The sequence below is a fragment of the Dermacentor albipictus genome, chromosome 5, assembly GCF_038994185.2.
Source record: "Dermacentor albipictus isolate Rhodes 1998 colony chromosome 5, USDA_Dalb.pri_finalv2, whole genome shotgun sequence".
NCBI lineage: Eukaryota > Metazoa > Arthropoda > Arachnida > Ixodida > Ixodidae > Dermacentor > Dermacentor albipictus.
The window spans coordinates 119,512,671-119,532,450 of record NC_091825.1 but is presented as its reverse complement, the minus strand read 5'-3'; the positions used below and the strand labels follow the sequence as shown (position 1 = coordinate 119,532,450).

Genomic DNA, 19,780 nt, shown 5'->3' with positions numbered 1-19,780 from the left:
TTGTATTGTATTATAAGACGGGAAAAAAGTGCTGCTTGTCCAGTTCTATTTGATGTTTAGAAAAAAGAGTTTTGGCGTTATTCTTGACAACGATGTGGGTGGTCAAACGGTTTACTTTTCTCCACTCTGCACTGCTTGTGCTTTTGTGTTTCAATAGTTTCGTTATCGCATAGTGTTGCGCTGGTTTTGCTGACCCGCAACACTCGCACAAACTGCAAGTAGCAGAGAATTCCACGTCCATGTGATGTCGCGGGATTCCCAAACAATCCATGCTACTTGACCAAGAGCTGTTTCAATGGTGAATCCAACGACTTGCCTTGTCTCGGTTTTGTATGGCCATGCATTTACGTTTTGCAAAGAAAACCGCAGTGCTGTCTGTCAGGCGGCGTTTTACTCACCAACGGCAGTAAAGGGCGGTGATGGCGTAGGCAGGCTCACAACTTCCCGATCGGGGGCAGGCGATTGAAATTGTGCTAATGGTATGCGGACTCTTCAGACACAGTTTTCTCATAACCTTAGTCTTTTCTTGGCACAAAGCGAGCACTGCGAGGTTTCTGGAATGATATTTTAACCGTCCACATTGACTTAGTATCCGCCTTTATTGTCCTAAAGGTTTTAGCCTGCGGCCAACTCTGATTTCCCTGTTTCCATGTGTGAAATGCAGAAATGCTGGTTCTAGACAACCCCTGAACTGAGTTGAATGAAATTCATTGCAATTAAAAAAGAAAGCCAGGTTCTAGTGACACTAAGAAGAAAAATTTTGGTTTAGTTCCTTATAATGTTTACAAACATTTACGAAAATCGGTAAGGTAAGAAAAGAAGTAGAGCATGAAGTTTACAAATTTGAAGCACTGCACCAGAAACAAAATTGGAAGTTCTGTAAACTGTGTTTACTAGAGCATCTGATGTGGACAAACATGAGACATGTTCAAAGCTTACGGAAAACTGTTACAATCAGAAAAATATTTAGCTGAGCTAGCTGGCTCATAGCTAAAATGAGTTTTCAGCAGCTGAACTGAATAAAAAAAAAACAGAGGACCAAGGAAGACAGTCAAGGACAGCAATTTCCTTGTCTGTCTCCTTGAGTACTTTCTTTATTTCAGTTCAGCTGTTCAAAATTCATCTTCACTGTTGCAGTGTTTACAAGGGCTTTGCCAAAGACCTGATCGTAAGTTAGTGCTATATTTCCATGCTGTATAGAAAGCCAAGAGCATACGTACACTTGCGGACGTGCGCAAGCTCGCGTCCGCGCGCATAGCGCCTGCCATGCCTCGCGAGGAATGGCTGCTTGCATCCACAAAGACGCGATAGTGCGCACTCACTGGGCTCACTCACAGGCATCTTGGCAGACGCTGCTTCGTACTTGGTTATTGACAGTGTTTCAAAATGCTTCGATATCCATAAACTTAATTGTTATGTTTTTATAGCTGTTAGATCAGCACAGAAAGCAAAGAAGAAGCACTTTCTTGCATGATTTAAGTCTGCTTCACCGAGAGTTGATTGTACCGCGCCGTAGCTGCGTAGCCAGGCGCGCCGATGCGAGGCAACCCAAGTGTGCGATAACAGAGAGGAGCTGTTTCTTGAGATCACGCGGCGTTTCGACACGTATGAGCCGTGCCGCACCGTGTGCACATGTGTGGGCGCGCGAATGCGAACCTGAGCGTGTCCTTCTAAATTTAAGTGCCTTCTAAATGTAACTGTGATGCGCAGTTCAAATTTAATTTTAGGTGTTAACGTAGGTGCCAAGACATCAGATTTTCGCATCTATCATGTGTTATATGTAAGCCAAACACGGTTGTCCTCAGTGAGCATCAGTGCGCTTAGCCAGTGGACTCAGGGCGGCACCCCGAGGCGGCTGCGGTATCTACACTACATAGCCGACCGCAGCTATCAATAGCAGCTGCGCATCAGAATCCACTTTATTACGAAAGAAAGCGTCCAGAAGAAAAGGAGAAGCAGGCTTCTGTTGAAAAGGGAGTGTTTGAGAGAAAGGTGACTTCGTGCTCTGCTTGTGAGGTCCCCACGCCGCGTGCGACAGCAAAACTTGGCTGAGATGTTCACGGCAGCATACGCTCCCCACAGACTACGTTATTTCACCAAGCCCGAGGGGTGGTTCAGGGCGCCTTCAACACAGTGAAAAGATGTGTCATGGTAGCTTAGTAGTTACGAAGTTGAGCCCCTAGTCTTGAGGTCATGAGTTCAATCCCAGCTGCGGTGGCAGCATTTCAAATTGTAAAAGCACTCGTGTGCTTAGATTTAAGTGCGTGTTAAAGAAAACCAGGTGATTGAAATGAATTTGGTGCTCTGCGCTGTGGCGAGCTTCATAACCAGATTGCGATTTTTGCACATAAAGCTCCAGAATTTAATAAGACATAGAAAAAAGAAAAAAAAGTAAGGAGAGTAAGCTATGAGATACACCAGAAATTGCAGTGTACTGATTCTCTCCAAACCCGAACAAGGAATAGGGTTGGGTTATGGGCCTGTTGGTTCATCTTGTCAAGGTGAGTTATTCCAGTATCACACCTGCACTTTCAGTCACTGTCCAGTCCAATTGGGATCAAAATTTTCTGTCACAATTGTCTCCTTTCTTCGAACGTTTGCAGTGGAGCCAGTTGCGATCAGAAGTGACCACGTGTCACTGGTATTACCGTGTAAAATGCCATGAGGACATCAGACGAACACTGAGTGTTGTGTGGGTCCAGTTTGTCTTCTTGCGTCCTCGGAACTTTCTTTTTTTTTTTCTTTCATTTTTTCATGCTATAACTGTGCTTCTTTTGCTAACTGCGAAATCCGCGACTGTGTTTTATCAGTTGCGGATTTCGTGGAAAAATAATTTTTCCATGGGCTACACGGGCTTACAGAATTGCCGGTCGCACATTTGGGTTGCCCTAAGTAACAGAATTTCCAGGACCGTGGAGCGATTAGACTGCGTGGGAGGGAGGATAAAGTCGGGGCCAGTGGTTGTGACTAAGTGTAGTGGGTGCGTTTAGTCTTGTGTATTTCCTTACTTATTCTAGTTCTGCGCATACATTTCCCACTACACAGTGCATTTACCAAGGGGCAGGTGACAACGTATGATTATAGTGGTAAATACAGTCGCCGACCGATTTTCCGGACTCCAAAAATTCGGACATGCCCGATTATTCGGTCAGCTTCGCGGCACCGCCATTCTCCCCATAGACCATAATGTATAACAACTGCCGAAAGTTCGGACACCTTGCAACCTCTCGTCTGATTTTTCGGACACTCCTTGAGCCAACTCGGTCGAGAGCACCATGCACCGACTCTGACCGGTGCATGGTTCCATACATTGTTCGACTTGCTGAACGCCATGTTTGTTTTGAACAGAGCTTCCTTGCTGCCCCACGAAGTGGCGCTACTGGAAATCCCCGCTCATCATCATCGTTTCTGCCTGGTTAGAGTGGCTCTGCAGCAGTTCCGGTTTCAGCTTAGTAAGCCATGTCAAGACAATCCAGCAGCTTATTTGTTTCTTCGCGCATGACGCTGCGAGCAGGCCACGTTTTTCGTTTGTGCGCTGTGTCGAGGTTTCGGTGATCCAATGCGGTGTACGGAAACATCGCGTCAAGTGTCTAATGGCGCCAACAGTGCCCGCACAGACTTCGCTGGGGAATGCCGGCTAGCGGGTGCCGGGAGGCCTAAGTCGCCTTCCGATGTGCGCCCCACCTGACGCGGAAAATGTTCTTCTGAGACCTACGCAGTGGTTGCATTGCGCTTCCGGACACCGTCTCATTTGACAGTTTCATAGGTGCTGACACTGCTGTATTGACATGCGCAGAACTCGACGACGGCAAGATCATTCGTCAGGTTTCTGCTGCACCGCCGGACGATGACTCAGAGTCGGAAGATTACTCACCATGTGCTACGCTGCCGTCGCATGTGGAGCGTGTACAAGCAGTGACTGTGCTATCAGCCGCTAATAGTGACCGTACGACCCTCTCCGATATTCAGGCTTATCTGATTGCGCGTAAACGGAACAGCGTGCAACGGCGCATTCACGCTTTCTTCCAAGCCTACTGCCAAGCCCAAATAAGTGCGTGGAAATAAAGGATTTCATTTTTTTTTCTTAGTCTGCTTTTTCGGACACCTGTTTATTCGGACATTTTCGCAGTCCCCGTGAGGTCCGAATAAACGGTCGGCGACTGTACACCACTGTCCTAGTCAGAGTGACTTTGTACATATACCTGCTGCGGTAGCTCAGTGGCCTTGTCTTTGCATTGCTGAGCTTGGAAGTCAAGGGTTCAATATCAGCTGTGGAAGCCATAGTTCGATGGTGAATTGCAAAACCGCTTGTGTACTTAGATTTAGGTGCACTTCAGAGAATCCCACTTGATCAGAATTAATCCAGAGTGCCCGGCTACAGTGTGCCTCATAATCATATCATGGTATTGTGATGTAAAGTCAGAATTTATTTACTGTTACTATACATATCTTCTGTTACTTTGACCAGTTAGTTGCATTTGCTCATTTTCTTTATGTTCACACTGGAGATCTGTGCTGCTGCTCATTTTTTCGTTTGTTCACTTGCAATTACTTTTTCTTCCCCACTTGCATGCTGCCAAACAAGTTACTGAAATTGCTGACCATGTTCCAAGCATGTTTCATCCAGAACAGCTGATTTTATTCCCATATATTGCGTGTTTTTCTTGCTTGAAGTGTAGTGGCCACATTTTTGTAAGAAGTAATAATCATTTTTTCAGATTACTCGCGTTTCACTAGCGTCACATTGTTAAAGGCTCGTGCTGGTCTTGATAACCTTTCCCATCGTCGCAAACTTGCTCGCTTAACACTTTTTCACAAAATTTACCATCATCCGTTGCTTCATGACGATTTCTTTCAATCACCATCGGCGGTCTTTCCACGCCGTGACCATCCTTTCAAGATCAAACGCATCATTTGCCGCACTTCATCTTTTGCGAAATCATTCATACCCAAAACAATTATTGAGTGGAACCAGCTGCCTGCTTCAATCGCAACTGAAATGAATTCGTCCAAGTTTCATGAACTTCTAAAAAATGAATGTGATGAGTAGCTTTTTTTCTAGTTTTGTTCCATTACCACAATGTGTTTGATTTTTAATATATATACATTTTTTTGTGTTCTGTTTACTACGTTGCGTTTTTTTTTTTTTCATTATGTCTCATTGAGTGTTGTTGTTCTGTTTTTTTTTATTATTATTCTTTGCCTATTCCTTGAATACGCTTCTCTGGGTTGCTTGTAGAATTTTTGTCACCCCCTATGTAATACCCTCGTTGTGAGGGCTTTTAGGGGTTTCTTGAAATAAAATAAAAATAAATAAATAAAATAAGATTGAAATCTGCACATATCTTCTTCTACTATGTTTTCTGCAGCACTGAAGTTGCACGTAGTTGGATACCAAATTAATCCCTTTGTCATTTCATTTTAAAGAAAGTTTGAACAAAACTTTCCTTTCTCTTGAATTTGGAAGCTGGCAGTGTAAAAAGTAACGAAGGAAAAGAAATGCAATTTGCCATAGAATTCATTCATAAAGCCTTCCATGCATGTACTGCCTATACGTAAATTGGTTTTCAATCAAATTGCCAGAAGAAAGACATTTCAGCATGTTGATAGTATTGCTGTACTTTACAAAACAGAACAGTGAAAAATCCAGCTTCAGTTTTTGCATGTGACTTTATAATGGATATTGGATACGGCTAAAAAAAATTTAATCCAGTTGCGATATTGTTTTTTATGTTTAGGTTTCACTCTATCTTTTTTTTGGTCTCATCTTGCGATAGCAAGGCATCATCATGCTGCGTAGCCTCCCTTACGAATAATTAACACAGCTGTATGTCTGGGTGATATTTTCTTCAGTTTGTGGCCTTAATAATTATCTGATGTGTCTGTCAGGCTAGACTTCATGAGCAGCTTCTTGCTGCTCCAGAGCAACTCTCTGCATTTATGTTGACATACACGATTGGCTGAGATTGTGCAAACCAGGCTACTGGCAAACAATAATTAAGTAGTGGCAGCTGCATTGTTGTCGGAGGTTAAAGTCAATTATCAGCCGGTGCTGTTTGGTTTGTGGAAATCCATTGTGGGGTGACTGGCTATCTTATAGGCATTCATTTGTTTGTAGATGTAATCAAAGTACTTCTATACCCAACGCGCAATGCACATTTACTGCAGGAAACGTCATAGACCGTATGGATGCGCATCTACGTTTACTGTGGTTCACGAAAGATGTTGATTGGGTAACTGTCAGATGCAAAGCGTTACACGAAGCAGTGAAATGGGGTCCAGGGCCTGTACTGTGTTTTGAATCGGTCTATCATGCAATCAGTCTATCTCTCTGAAAATTTGTAGGCTTCACAGCAGGGATGGTTAGACTATTATAATTGAGCTGCATCCCTGGGCTGGCAGCTTGAGCAGCGCCTAATTAGTTGTCAGGCGATTTCTATATCAAAAGCTGTTAAGACCAAGTTTAGTATGGACTGCATGGTGCTTTCGGCTTTTGTACGCCCGATGCTTGTTCACGTCTTCGTTTTGACTCGCGTATGTCACTGAGTGCCAGCTGTCTGGTGTCAAGCTGCTACATTTGAAGCAAAGCATGTGTGTGTGCAGCTGGAAACGAATGCTGTCCTGCTCGGTTCTGTTTCCCTGTGTTAATAATGTTAAAAAGTTTGTAGGAACAAGCTGCTGTAGCACTGGGCTCATGCGCAGCAGTTTTCCTGTTATGGTTTACTTGGTTTTAAGGCAGTGAAGGGAGTTATCTCTTAATCTTATCAGAAGCTCGATAAGAGCGCAGCAGTTCTGTGGAGTAGACTTCAGCTGAACCTAGTATCATCCTGACGGGTGCAGGCTGTCTACTGACTGATAACCCCTGCCAGCTTTTCAACAAGAAAGCGCGCGATAACACAGCAACAATGAAATATTACCTAGACTCATGTCATAGGTGCACCTCTTTTATGCTGCATATTTGGCTCAAAAAGGTGGATTGTGGCTGTGTTGAGGATAGACTTTTGGTCTTTTACAGAGGTTAACCCGCGTGTCATTGCGAAATGGAACTTGTAGCTGTATGGCTGACGTATATAGCACACAGGGCAGAGTGAAATGCCATGATAGATATGACTGATAGATATGATATGAATTATAGATATGACTCGACGTAGCTGAGCTGAGCCTGTTGATTTTTTTCACTAGGAGAAAGTCCAAAAGCTAAAAGTGTGACTTTTATATGCCAACATTTTTAGAAGTGTTTCAGTTAACATTGGCAATGAAGCTGTTGCACGGGTGCTACTTGCATGCAATTTTTTGGGGGTCGGGAGTATATTGTGTTACGATTGGTACGTATGTGCAAAGCGTGGTAAATGCTGGCCAGCAGGAAGGCCTAGATTTTTGTAAAGATTATTTTTTTTTCCTCCCCATTTTTCACATTCGCCTTTTTATTGGCTTGCACACCATGCCACCACCATTGCTGGGATCACCCACTGGTGCAACAGGCGATAAAAAATGAGTATAATTTTTAAAAAAATCTGTACATAATGCAGTTGTGGGAATACTGACAAGTTTATCAAAGTTGTTCACTTTTATTTTCATTTGTCTGCTGCTGGGAGCGTAGGCTGGGAAATCTCTAACCTGGAACTGATGCTGATGTTTTCTGCTAGACATTTCTGTGTTTTTTTATCAGTTATATTATTTATTCTAGTTCTTTGCTCGCATGCTAGACAAAGAGCATGTCATAGCTGGCAGCTGTTTCTAGCCTTCCTCTGCAGTTTCATTAGCAGAAGAATGGCTTGGTGCAATGTGAACGTTGTGAAACAAAATGTTGCTCATATTATGTGGATGCCAGAAAATTTCTCATGGCCACAGCACTGTTTGTGCCTCTTATCTTGCTTTGTAGGTTGTGGCAGTTCAACTGTGTTGCATGTAAGCGCAGAGAAAAGCTGAACTGTATAATAGTGTACTATTATCAACAATGATCTGTACTATTGTAATTCACTATGTGGTACTGTCTATCTCGGCATAACTAACAGTTCTTGGGATCTGTCCTGCTGGCGCGCTCTCAGTCAAAACATAGTTAACGAGTGAATAAATAAATGTATAATATGCTGGTTAAGAACATCTCAATTGTAAAGCGACAGGGATCAGCAAGCCTGGCTTGCTTTTTCTTTTTTTCATTCTCCTCTATTTGGGGCGTGGTGGCACTGGCTTTGAGTGCGCTCCCGTTTTTTAACACCTTGACTGCAGTTTTCCTCGTTGTGTTAGCGGGCACCCATGCTACCCAGATGAGGTGGTTGCTTGTCATTGCTTTTGTCTCAAGTGAGAATTTATATACCTTCAAGTTTCATCTGTCAAAGCGCTGATGGACCTGGCGCACTGGATTGTCGTGTCTTCGCTGCCAGGACGAATCTTTGACAGAGCACTAATGTGTACAGTCCACCTGCTGCCAGAAATCTAGCCTGTATATTAAATGCCTTTAGCTGACCGCTCCTCAGATAGGTGACGCTGGTCTGTTATATTATTTTTGTACGAAATGCTTTGCAAGAGGCAGGAAGCGAGCTTAATACAAGAAACTAGTATACTCGAGAGTATGAGGGGTTGCACTTGCGAGATATGTTGTGAGGAACAGTGTATGGGTTAAATATCATGCCCTGCCTTTCATGTTCACAGCTACCAACTACTTCCCGCCGAGCTGGTCTTTGCTGCTCGAACTGTGGAACCACGGCCACTACCTTGTGGAGGAGGAACAACGAAGGAGAGCCTGTCTGCAATGCCTGTGGGCTCTACTTCAAGCTTCACAATGTGAGTTCTAGGTTTAGGAAGCATGTGATACAGGTGATGCAGCTTCCTAAAGGATGGGCTGTCATTTCATCTGTGCATCCCTTTAACTTCCAAGTTGTTTTCTGAAAAAGTGAATGTAATTTGCGAAATTTCTTCGTTGCCTATTTTTTGCACCTTATGCTCTCATATATATAAAAAGAAAAAAGATAATTGTATGCTTTATCGCTTGGATTCAATGGAAACATTGAGTAACATGTCGGCAGATATTTACTCAAAGTACATAAAGTCTGCCATGATATTCTCTACACTCATGATGGCAAACAAATGTAAACTATAACACAATATGCATGACCGTCCAAAGCCAGTAGTTATCAGCGGAACATGCTCTTGCGCATGACTTGCTAGTGCTCAGTAAAGAAAAGAGGGTTGTGAAATAATTGGAATACGTTCTTGGCAATTCTATACAAACTGGCTGGACAAGTACAGCTCAGGCGTGAGGGTTATAACACCATTTCATTTGTTGTGGAGAAAAATGAGTAGAGCTTTTTTTTTGTTTTCTGGCTTTCGGAGCTTGCTGTGACAAGAAGCCTAGAAGCGTATTCTCGAACGATCAGTTTTGGAGGTACAGTGAAACCTTGTTAAACCGTAGTTGGCCGAAGCTCGAAAAAAGTACATACTAGACGTTAGTACTGCTTAACCGAAATAGCATATCGCCCACTTACCTGTCAAAAACGGAACACGGAGAGAGTGTGATAAAAGAGAAAAGAAACATGCAGCATTTATTCTCTTCACGCGACAAAAATGTTATTTTCGTATGATTCTGCCGCGGCCTAGCATCCCTGGGACGACAGTGGCCTCAAACTTGCTGAAGCTGCGAGCCAGCTTTTCAGCCAGCTCCCTCTTCTCGGCAAACACTCCCATAACAGATTCCTCGTTGGCGTTACGTATTCTCTGTGCACGCGCATGGTAGTGCTGCACAAGCCGCTGGGCGCCTTTTTCATTGCAGGGTGCTGCTCTCGTCGCGACGATTGCATTCATGAGACAGATGTCACGTGCAGCTTCTGCAGCTTCAGCTTCTGTCGGGCTTGAATCTCCCGTGCTGTTGCTTTCCACGTTGTCCTCATCACTGTCGCTAGTTGACACTTTGGCAACAACAGAGGCAACGATGTCGAAAAGTCGAACCTCATAGCCGATATCTTTTCGCAGTCGCAGCAGCACTGCCGAGAAACTTCATCGCATTCCAAATGCCACACACTGTAGTGAACAGCAGATCCCTGTCGTGTGCCAGTGCCGACTTCTTCATGTCACGTTCGACAGCACGAACGATGTCTAATTTTTCTTCTATGCTGAGCACCCGGCGCCTTTTTTATCCGAGCTTCGGCATGACGTGAGTCCTTGATCGCATGACGCCAAAATGCTCTCTGGCACGGCGGCGAAATTATGTTGATGTGGCTTCGTGTGCAAATGCATAGGGCGCTAGGAGGCCATCGTTCTGATCTCTGAAGCTGGTTGTTCTGTTGGGTCACCCGATGGAGATGATGCACCACCGTGTTTGTGCAACGAAAAGTGGAGACACTACGTGTTAACCAATGTGCACGCAATAACCTGGTGCGGTTTATGCGGATACAAAACACATTATGTTCAGTGGCCACTGAGTCGGGGATTTGACTTTACTCCTTTTAAAACGAAACTACTGTTTCAGCAGGTACGGTTTAACGAAGCTTTACTAACGAGGATCACTTTCAATGCACTCTGTATGGCTCATTGAGCAAAACTGCTGAAATCGTCCAACATGCCATGTGTGCCATGTGAAAGTGATACCTTCGCCGAAAGGGATCATCCTAAAGCATGTCCCCTAGTTAGATAACAAAATCTATGTAGGATTGGTTTTATTGGCTAAGTGTAACGCTACAGTTCACAGAATGGAAATTGGTCGGCCAAATTCTGAGACGGGCATCATTAACGAGCGTATGTTCTGAGTGGCATTCATGAAAGATTTCTCCTGGCCGACTTCCTGTGGGCTGAGGGCAACGGAACTTGGCACAATTATTAGTCCTTCTCTACATAGGTGTCACCTAAGGACACACATTTCTCCCATATCTATAGGCAACCTTAATTAGCTCGTTTGTAGAAGTCGACACTGCTCCAAATCCCGCATTGTGACTTCAGAAATCAGTCTCGTTATTTCAAACCCGCAGCAGGGTGCCTCCTTCTGGGTAACATGAGAGTTGTGAACTGGGCCATTGTCTGGCAGAAGGCGGACACCTTTGGTGAGTTTGCCACGTCTCTAGGTTTTGATGGCCTCCAGCGATTCTCTCAGCAGTGATTTTCGCATCGGTAATCGTGGTCCCCTTTGCTAGCAAATCCATCAAGACTACACCATGCTGGTCCGAAAAGATTGTAAGCATGACCGTGCCTGCCGAGGGTCAGGAATGTGCCTTCATAGGAGTCGGTGAGCCCGAATGCTTTCATTGTATTGATTAAACGTTAGTACCCAGATCATAGTGATGGACCCAGCTTTCTTTCTGTGTGATCATTCTTTTGAAAAACTCCTCCTGGTTTCCACTGCACATCGGCAAAAAAGCCTGGGAGCCTTTGATTCGTTCCTGCTTCTGGAAAGGTGTGAGCAGCTGGGGAACCTAGCGAGCAGATGCCTTGAACACATGACAATGGTTTCTAATGGCTTTTTTCCTTGGACCTCACACAAATCTTGACATTTTGGACTAGATCTCGATTGGTTACGGGGGGCGATTTTTTAAAATAGCGGCCTCCGTCTGCTGGATGGTGTGTTGATTGATAGCAGAGTGGGGTTGCCCTACAGTTAAGGCTGTTTCCACGAAGGTGAAGTGGCCAGGTTTGTAAATTGGAAGGCTCAGGATGGAATCTGCCAATGCATTACAGGGACTGCAGAGGTCGCTTTGAAAGGTCTTTGTCCGTCAGGGGAAGCTAAAAGAGGTGATTACGAGGAGTATTGGTATTTGAAACTGATAAGCGTCATATTGTTGAAGAATCCTTTGAATGCAGTGCCACCTCAACTTCTGACAATAGAAGGGTGATGCTGGGCTACAAATAAGGTAGTTGTGGGCTTCTTTTTTGTTGTTGCTTCTGTGTGTAAACTGTATCCTGTGGCCGGTAACACAGCACAGTAGCAGCACTGTAGCTAGTACCGTCGCACTGAAAGTTAAGAAGCTTAATGTTATCCCTAAGGCGTCCTATTTTTACACAGGAATTGCTTCATTGCGTAGGTTTCTACGGACATCCTACCCGAGTAAAACATGTTGCTGGGCTAGTTGGTACATTATTTTTCACCAGAATTGTGGTGCAGCGAAAGGCCGGAGATGGTCCTTCCATGTTGGTCCTGTCATCCCTGGTCTTTGCTGCAGCACAATCCTGGTTAAAAATCGTACCTGAGCATTTGTGAATGTGCTGCGACTCCGTGCACGTGGTGCAGTGGTGTGAACTGTACTCTCACTCATCTTCAGCTCTCGGCACCTTCTTCTGGAAACAAGGGTGTTATGAAATGGTGCATATACAGGCGCTCAAGTTAAAGTGGGGAGTTTTGGAACAGGTGTGAGTGTGAATAGTTCAAGGGTGCCCTACTTGATTCTCGACTGTTTTACTGAATCACCTGCACCGATTCTCTGTGCACTGCATTACAGTCCTCGATTCTCCAATGTGGTTGCAGGCTTGGTGCTGCCATGGTGCAGGAAACCTCCACCTATGTAATATAGACAGAGACGTGTGTTGTGTGTTGTTGCTACGTGTGTTGTGCATGCTTACTGTACTTGCGAGGGAGACAGTGATTGGATCTTTGGCACGCACGAACAACTGGCCACCTTTTCTTAGTCCTCTTTTTGGTCCCTGGCCAAAGGGGACTACACAGGTCATAAAGGCCATTGTGGCTTTTTTAGAGAGATTGAGCTGAATCTTGCTACAGACTATGACCATTGATGATGATGGTGCTATGACCATTGATGATGAAGAGGCCAGTGATGTCTAAAAGACTATGATTTGGAGCAAGTGCTGCTGCTGCCTTCTGGCCAACTGCCGTTTATCCATTTGTAAATATACTTGTACAGTAACCGCCTGTCTGCCTGCTTCCAGGCAACAGTGTGTTCACTGTGATAAGTGCTTGTAGTCATTTTAATGTGCATTCATGCACACTTACTATTTCTCTTGATATCATCTTCTTTTCTTTCTTCTTCTGGTTCTCTTCCCTTTTTCTTATTTCCCATTGCCGAGTCTTTGGCTAGAACACAGTAGTGCAGGCTGACCTTCCAGCCCTTCCCCTTTTTAAAACCTACAAAACCCAACTCATAATTTTCGTATGCTGAATTTATTGCTTATAAACTTGATTTTAAGTGCTGGAAACCCCGTGTACAGCCCATGCCAGCTTTATTTATATGCTGGACGGAGTCTTTAGGTATGGATAATTCAGCAAATCTATTACTGTATAATTAATTATTACTCAATTATTATTTAACTGTTTTCTTTGTACCAACATACAGTAAACACTCGTCATGACGAAGTGAATGGAATGGCTTAAAGATTCAATATAAGCGATGATTTGATAAAAGCGACAACCCCTTAAAAGCTAAGCAAGTAGAGCGGAAATAGTGCGATCATGATAGAGCCAGATCGGGATTGAATTTCTTGGTTGCACTTGGCTCCTTTGGGTGGGCTGCAATAGTGGGCCGGTCACGGTCAGGCATTTTGATCCAGATCAGGCTCAATCGCGATCAGAAGTGGCCATGTGACGCTGGTATAAGTGCAAAATATTCAATGAACCAGATCTTTATTGAGGTGGTCAGCTGGGTTTGCCTAGTGATAGCCCACTGGTGCAGCATGCAGGAGAAGGGTGTGCAGGCAGTGCGATGGCACAGCTGGTGACAAGAGGAGGTCGCTCGCCCGTCCGGCATGGAAACTTGCTGCGAATGCCACCACAAGTGTGCGCAGGCCGTTTGCCAGTTCGCTCAAAGCGGAGTAGCTTATTGACATGCTTCGAGTAATCCAGCTTAAAGGGACACTAAAGTGAGAAATTATTTCTTCTGCATCAGTAAATTACCGTTCTATAACACCAAAAACACCACTCTTGCAACGATAAGATGTTTGGTAAGCCAGCAAAACCGCAAGAACGAAATGCGGGTGGCGACGCCTACTTAAGTTCCCGCACCTGGGGGCTGTGACGTCTTGGATTTTGATGGCATCTTCTAGGGCCTACTAATTATATATAGCGGTAGAGATTGACTACATTGTGTTCTAAAAGAGTGAAATATTAAACATGGCAAGTTTCGGGAACCTTTACTCAGCCAACGCGGCCCAAATGCGAAAACATAGTTTGGAATCCCTGACGTCACACTGACGTAGCGGCGTCGGGGTTTCGGCACGAAATTCAAATGCTGATACTTGGACCTTCATTTCCTCGTCTAATAATCAAACTATTTTTTTGAAATGACTGCCTGCAGGGTTCTCCAAACAATGCTTCATTAGTCCAAACTGATTTATTGTTTCGCTTTAGTGTCCCCTAGAAATGCACGCGCTTTGATCAGGACTGGGAGAAATTTTGATTCAAGTGATAATTAGAGCAATGCAGCTTCATTATACTAACGAGGGTTTACTGCACTCTTCATGGCCAGAAATAAATGTGAACAAGTTGCTTTAATTTTCTTTGATATGAAATGGTGTTCGGACTTAGCGGGGTTAACTTTATCTGTCTCTGCATTCACTGGCAAAAAAGAAAGAAGCACCTGTTTCCAGAAAACATGTGATGCCTTACTCTTCTACATAGTTCTTGCAAAGCTGCATTTGCCTCCAGCCCTTCAAAGCTTAAAGGGACACTAAAGGCAAATATTAAGTCGCGCTAAAGTGACAGATTAGTGCTTGGGAATCTGTAAGGCATCAATATTATCGCGAAGAGGGTCTCAGTAATCGAGAAACTGAGGTACATGCAGGACATGATTAGAGAATCCCCCGGGACATTCAAGCACTTGTCCGATGACGAAGGCACTCCTTACTTAAGTTCTGTCACTAGTACTCAACCCCTCGTTGCAAAAAGACATCATTGTATTGCATTGGAAGAAGAAATAAAATGCTACTTATCCAGTTCTATTTTATTTTTAGAAAAAATTAAACTAACCGAAATTGCTCTTAACAACAGTGCGGGCGGTCGAGAGGTTTCGTTTTCGCTCGACTCCCCGCCACCCACGCTTTTGCGTTTCAGCAGTTTAGTTATCGCATAGTGCTGTGCTGGTTTTGCTGGCTTGTGAAACTTGCACAAACTGTAAGTAGCAGAGAATTCGACTTCCATGTTATGCCACAGGATGCACAAACGGTCTACGCCACTTGACCAAAAAGCAGTTGCAGCGGCGAATCCACCACTCTGTCTCAGCTCGGAGCCGCCGTATGTCGGGCACCGTTTTACTCACCGACGGCAACAAAGGGTGGTGATGGCGTTTGCGACATCACCACTCCCCCGGTTCGGTGGGAGATTTGAATTTAGAAAAGGGTATTCGGACTCTTCAGATGCAATGTTCTCGTAAACTAACTCCTTTCTTGGCACGAAACAAGAGCTGCGATGTTTCTGGAATGGTATTGAAACACTCCATGTTGACTTCTTGTTTGCCTTTAGTGTGTCTTTAAAGCTGTATGAGCCGCTGCGTTTTTGCATAAGTGAGTACGTCTGTTCTGCCCAATTACCTAGGCTGTCAGATTGTCCAAGTGGCACGCATGTTATGATGCTATCAAGGTGAACACTAACAAGCAACACGAAATAACTTTCAGGCAGGGAAAGTATTTTTTAAAAACTTGTACTCTTTTTGGCACAAAATTGCTGGTTAATAGCAGAGAAAATGAACCTTAAGTTCTTGTCTCCCCATTTTTTTTAATTTTGCATCACACTTTAGTGCCAGCATGTAGGTGTGTGTGACACCATGAATTTTAAAACGTGCTTTCATATTTGGGCCATTTGGGCAAAGGAAAAGTTCTCGAGACTTAAAGGGACAGACAACCGCTCAGAATATCAATCAAGATAACCCCGCTGATATGATGACTCACTATTGTAGTGGCTAAAACAAGCCATTTTTTTCTGATTGAAGGTGGATTTACGTTTTTGATTCTTCACTAAAAGCCGCGAGAAATGACCTTTGGTGCCCCACGCAGCCAAACTATGAAGATGCATAAGAGGCCTATCACGTGACCTACTATTAGCGTACGCGCATCTTGATCTTTTTATTTAGTATTGAAATGCAGTACACTATCTTCTGTTATAAGTTCTTTCTAACTTGCAATGGGCAGGTAGGCCTTCGTTTGTAGTGAGTAGAAAAGTGGCGCTGCCTTCACCTTCATTTTGTATAAGTTGACTTGCCTCCTCTATTAACAGAACAACAACGATGGAAGCCAGCCAGCCGTGACGCAGGCGTGTACTTGGGCGAAAACGCGGTACAAACATAAGAAATGTCTGTACAACAATGCGAACTTATTGTACTAGCTTCCTATTGTCAAAAGTAGTTGAAAAGGTCAAAGCGTAAATGGTTAATCACAGTTACACTCACTCCTATGAAAGCAGAACGATGGGCAGCTTTCATAATTTGTGAGGCGGGCTATCAACATCATTGCTCTTGCTTCTCAGTGTTGCTGGATTAGGAAGTCTTGATTCTTTTTAGAGGCTGCTCAGATTGAAAAATTCTGCTTACTAAATATCTATGCGCTTTTGGAAGTAACCGCTGCAGAAGTAAACACTAACGAGGGTGAGCTTTGCGTTGCGCCATAAAAAACTAGGTCCTTAAAAGTAGGTTGCGAGTCCCTTTAAAGGGAGGTCAAACATATGCGATTGTTTTTGGTGAACAGAGGGCTACATTTATGCTCAACGCTATGTTCCCAACTTTTTTTTTTCTTGTCACCTCTAATCGTAGTAGTCAAAGGTATGTTCCATTTCCATATGGAGGCATTGTGACCGAAAGAGTTACTCTCAACTGCTACATCAGTATCTTATTTCTTAATCGTAATCTCAATAATAACGCACACTGCCTGTATCAAAAGTAGGCCTATCATTTTCCATTCCATCACGCGTTGTGCTACCCTTAGCTAATGATAGCGATCCTGCATAAACTTTGCTTTGTAGCTAGTTAATTTGTAACTGGTTCATTTAGAATGCAATGCATGCAACTCCTGATAAACAGTTGAATTTATCCAAGGAGATGCCTTCAGAATTCATGACATCACAGCAAGTCGGTGCAGGGCGTCATCAGGCGTTTCTCATTTCGGGTTTTTTCTTCCTTACGAAGCCTCCTCTCATAACAGTGGCGGTGTTGCTGTTTCAGAAGCATAGCTTACTGATGTAGCTTAATATTCCTCACTGTCGCTTGAACGTCTCGTGCTTCTGTGCGGAAGCTGCTACGTGTTCCAGGATGCTCAGTTTAGTTAGGCTAATCATATGACATGGCCTGTGCATATGTGGAATGTCAAAATGTGTGTATTTAGCTCCTGAACTATTTCTACCAATAGCTCTGTCAACTACAGGCGACTTAAACGAAGCCTGGAAGTGAAGTCTGGGTATCATATGGGTATAGGCTCACGTTAAGGGCCTCGCCTTCTTCACCACTCGGAGCCAGTCAATTACTTTTGCCATGCTCAGTTTGATACCTCAATATCTCATACAAGAAATTTTTGCAAAGCCCATAGTAAGGTTTCTGGCACACTGGAGGGAGGTATCAGTTGTTGGATATTCAGAAAGCTAAGTAATTATTAATTGGTACAACAACTCATTCTAACTCAAAGAACAGTTCATTGTTTTTGGGGTGCCATGGCCAGAAATCAAAGTGAACAAGGTATAATTTCTGTTGATGTGGAAATGGTGTTTAGGCATTGTGGGACTAAATTTGGTTGCAAATTTTTTTGATGTAGGCCATGCACAAATAGTAAGTGAATAAATCTTTATTCACTTTCAAGAATGGGCGTGCTTGTGACCATACCGTGTACTCCATTTTCTTCACAACAAATTGGACTTTTGCCACTGCAGAACGCAGGCCACTGGCCTAAAGTTTTCGTTTTAGTCAACCTTGGTGGGCACGTGGCAGTCGTAAAAAGCTGGAGAGAATGCAAACGGTAGAAACTGCATTCGCTGCACTGATATTCATGACACGTCTTGTACAAATAGAGTCCGAAAAATGCGATAAGCCATCATTTGGCGTGAATCAGGGCCGCAAATAAGTCCAAGCTTGTCCAAAAAGTTGGTCTGTGATTGTATAGCCCAGGATATAGGGTGTCTGCACAGAGCGGAAAGCCAGTGAACTTTTTTTCATGTTTATCATCGACAAAAAGGTTAGTTTTTCCCCCAAGGCATGTGGGAAACTGGCAGACGTGCAGTGATCATCATGTAACTTCACACTTATTCTGCGATGTGTTGATACCGGCTGTCTGAACAAAACTTCGCTACGAATAAAAATTTGAAATAATGGACAGCTTTATCTTTGCGTCAGGGTACTCACATTGCATCTGTGGGTGTTGGTCATACTAGTCATGGGTGTTTCTAATTCTGCACAAATAATTAAGTGCAATTAGCTAACTATTATTCACTTTATTTTTATGGTGTCAATACAATAGTTGTGAAACATGCAGAGAAATGACCAAAAGTAGCATTTAAATCGATCTATAGATTTTGTCGGGTCCTTTTTATGGTAACGAGGAAATCCCACGAAATTCAGTAGAAAGAGAACAAAAAAAAAAAAGAAGAAAAAGCTCCATCGCAGCGTGTTTACATGCTCGAGATTTCAGCATTCTCAAACGTAAACCTCTTCAACTATGAACTTCCAGCGCATATCTTTGGTCTTTGTCAAATGCGAAGCTGCAGTGGCTGTGGTTCGAACGGGAGTAAAACGCAGTGCACTAGTTGACAAGGTTTATGTTTGAGACTCCTGATACTACTGGCACGAGGGCGCCATGCCACGTGGTATGTTTAACAATTTTTGCTGTTTGTCTTTTTTCCTGGTCGGAAAGAAAGACAACATGAAACCTAAGTTGCTTTAAACACTGTAATCTGTCATTCTTTTCACACCCATCACAACCTTTGCATTGACACATTATCGACTAAGTTAGTTAAAAGAAACTTACCTAATTAAACCTACATTTGTGCACGAAAGAAAAGAAGAATGAAAAGAAAATAGTTATGACAAACAAGAACAACACTAACAAAGCGAGCATGATTCTGGTAAAGCCATTCATTATTCATTTCCTGGCCTTACTTAGTTGGTACAGCCAGTGTGGAACTTAATACTCTTCTGCAAAGTCCAATAATGAACACCTTTTCTTTTTATCTGCCTGTATTTCACTTGTATGGTGTGCTTTATCAAGTTGCTCCAAATGTGCTTCAATATAGCAAATTTTTTGTTCCTGGAGCTGCTCCAAAACGCCCTTGGCTGCTTTCACCCCTAAATGTATGCATCAGCAAATTTGGTGCTGTGAGTGTGCAAGTCCCACAGCTCTTGTAGTAAACATTGTAATTGGCATTTTCTTTTTTTTTTTCGCTTTTCTCTTTCTTGCTGTCTCTACTTTCTTCTAAGCTGTAAATTTTTTTTTGCCCGACTACTTTTCTCCTCCCTGCTGGCCGATGTTCAAGTGTCACCCCATCGGCTACGTAGTTAGGTAGTGGCCAGCAGAATTCTCTCCTTTTTTATTCTTCATACAGTAAGCAGCAAAAATAAAAATCCAATTCCCAGCTAGGAGCACCAAGCTCAGAGTGATGTTGTTTGGGCTGGCCTCTTGAACGATCTCCCACATGTGTCTCTCCTCATCCTTGCACAGATAAACCGACCCTTGGCAATGCGAAAGGAGAGCATCCAGACTCGCAAGCGCAAGCCCAAAAGCAAGAGCACTCCCGATGGCAAAGGGCCATCCGGACCCGAAAACCTTTGCATTTCCACTAAAGTGGAGAAGGAAGAGCCTTTAGGTAAGTTATGCTCCTGCCTCAACGGTGCCCAACCTTTTATGACAAAAGCCTTGAAATTAAGTGAACGTGAAGTGA

General features: G+C 43.6%; 1 protein-coding gene across 2 annotated transcripts in view; it reads left to right on the top strand.

The window, feature by feature from the left end:
- LOC135916244 (transcription factor GATA-4-like) overlaps positions 1-19,780 on the top strand; it is a 206,220-nt gene that overhangs the window by 178,305 nt on the left and 8,135 nt on the right. For both annotated transcript variants that reach the window (XM_065449555.1, XM_065449557.1), the window contains exons 6-7: positions 8,653-8,784; positions 19,561-19,705. In XM_065449555.1, coding sequence (XP_065305627.1) covers positions 8,653-8,784; positions 19,561-19,705 — 277 coding nt within the window. The remainder of the gene's footprint in view (positions 1-8,652; positions 8,785-19,560; positions 19,706-19,780) is intronic.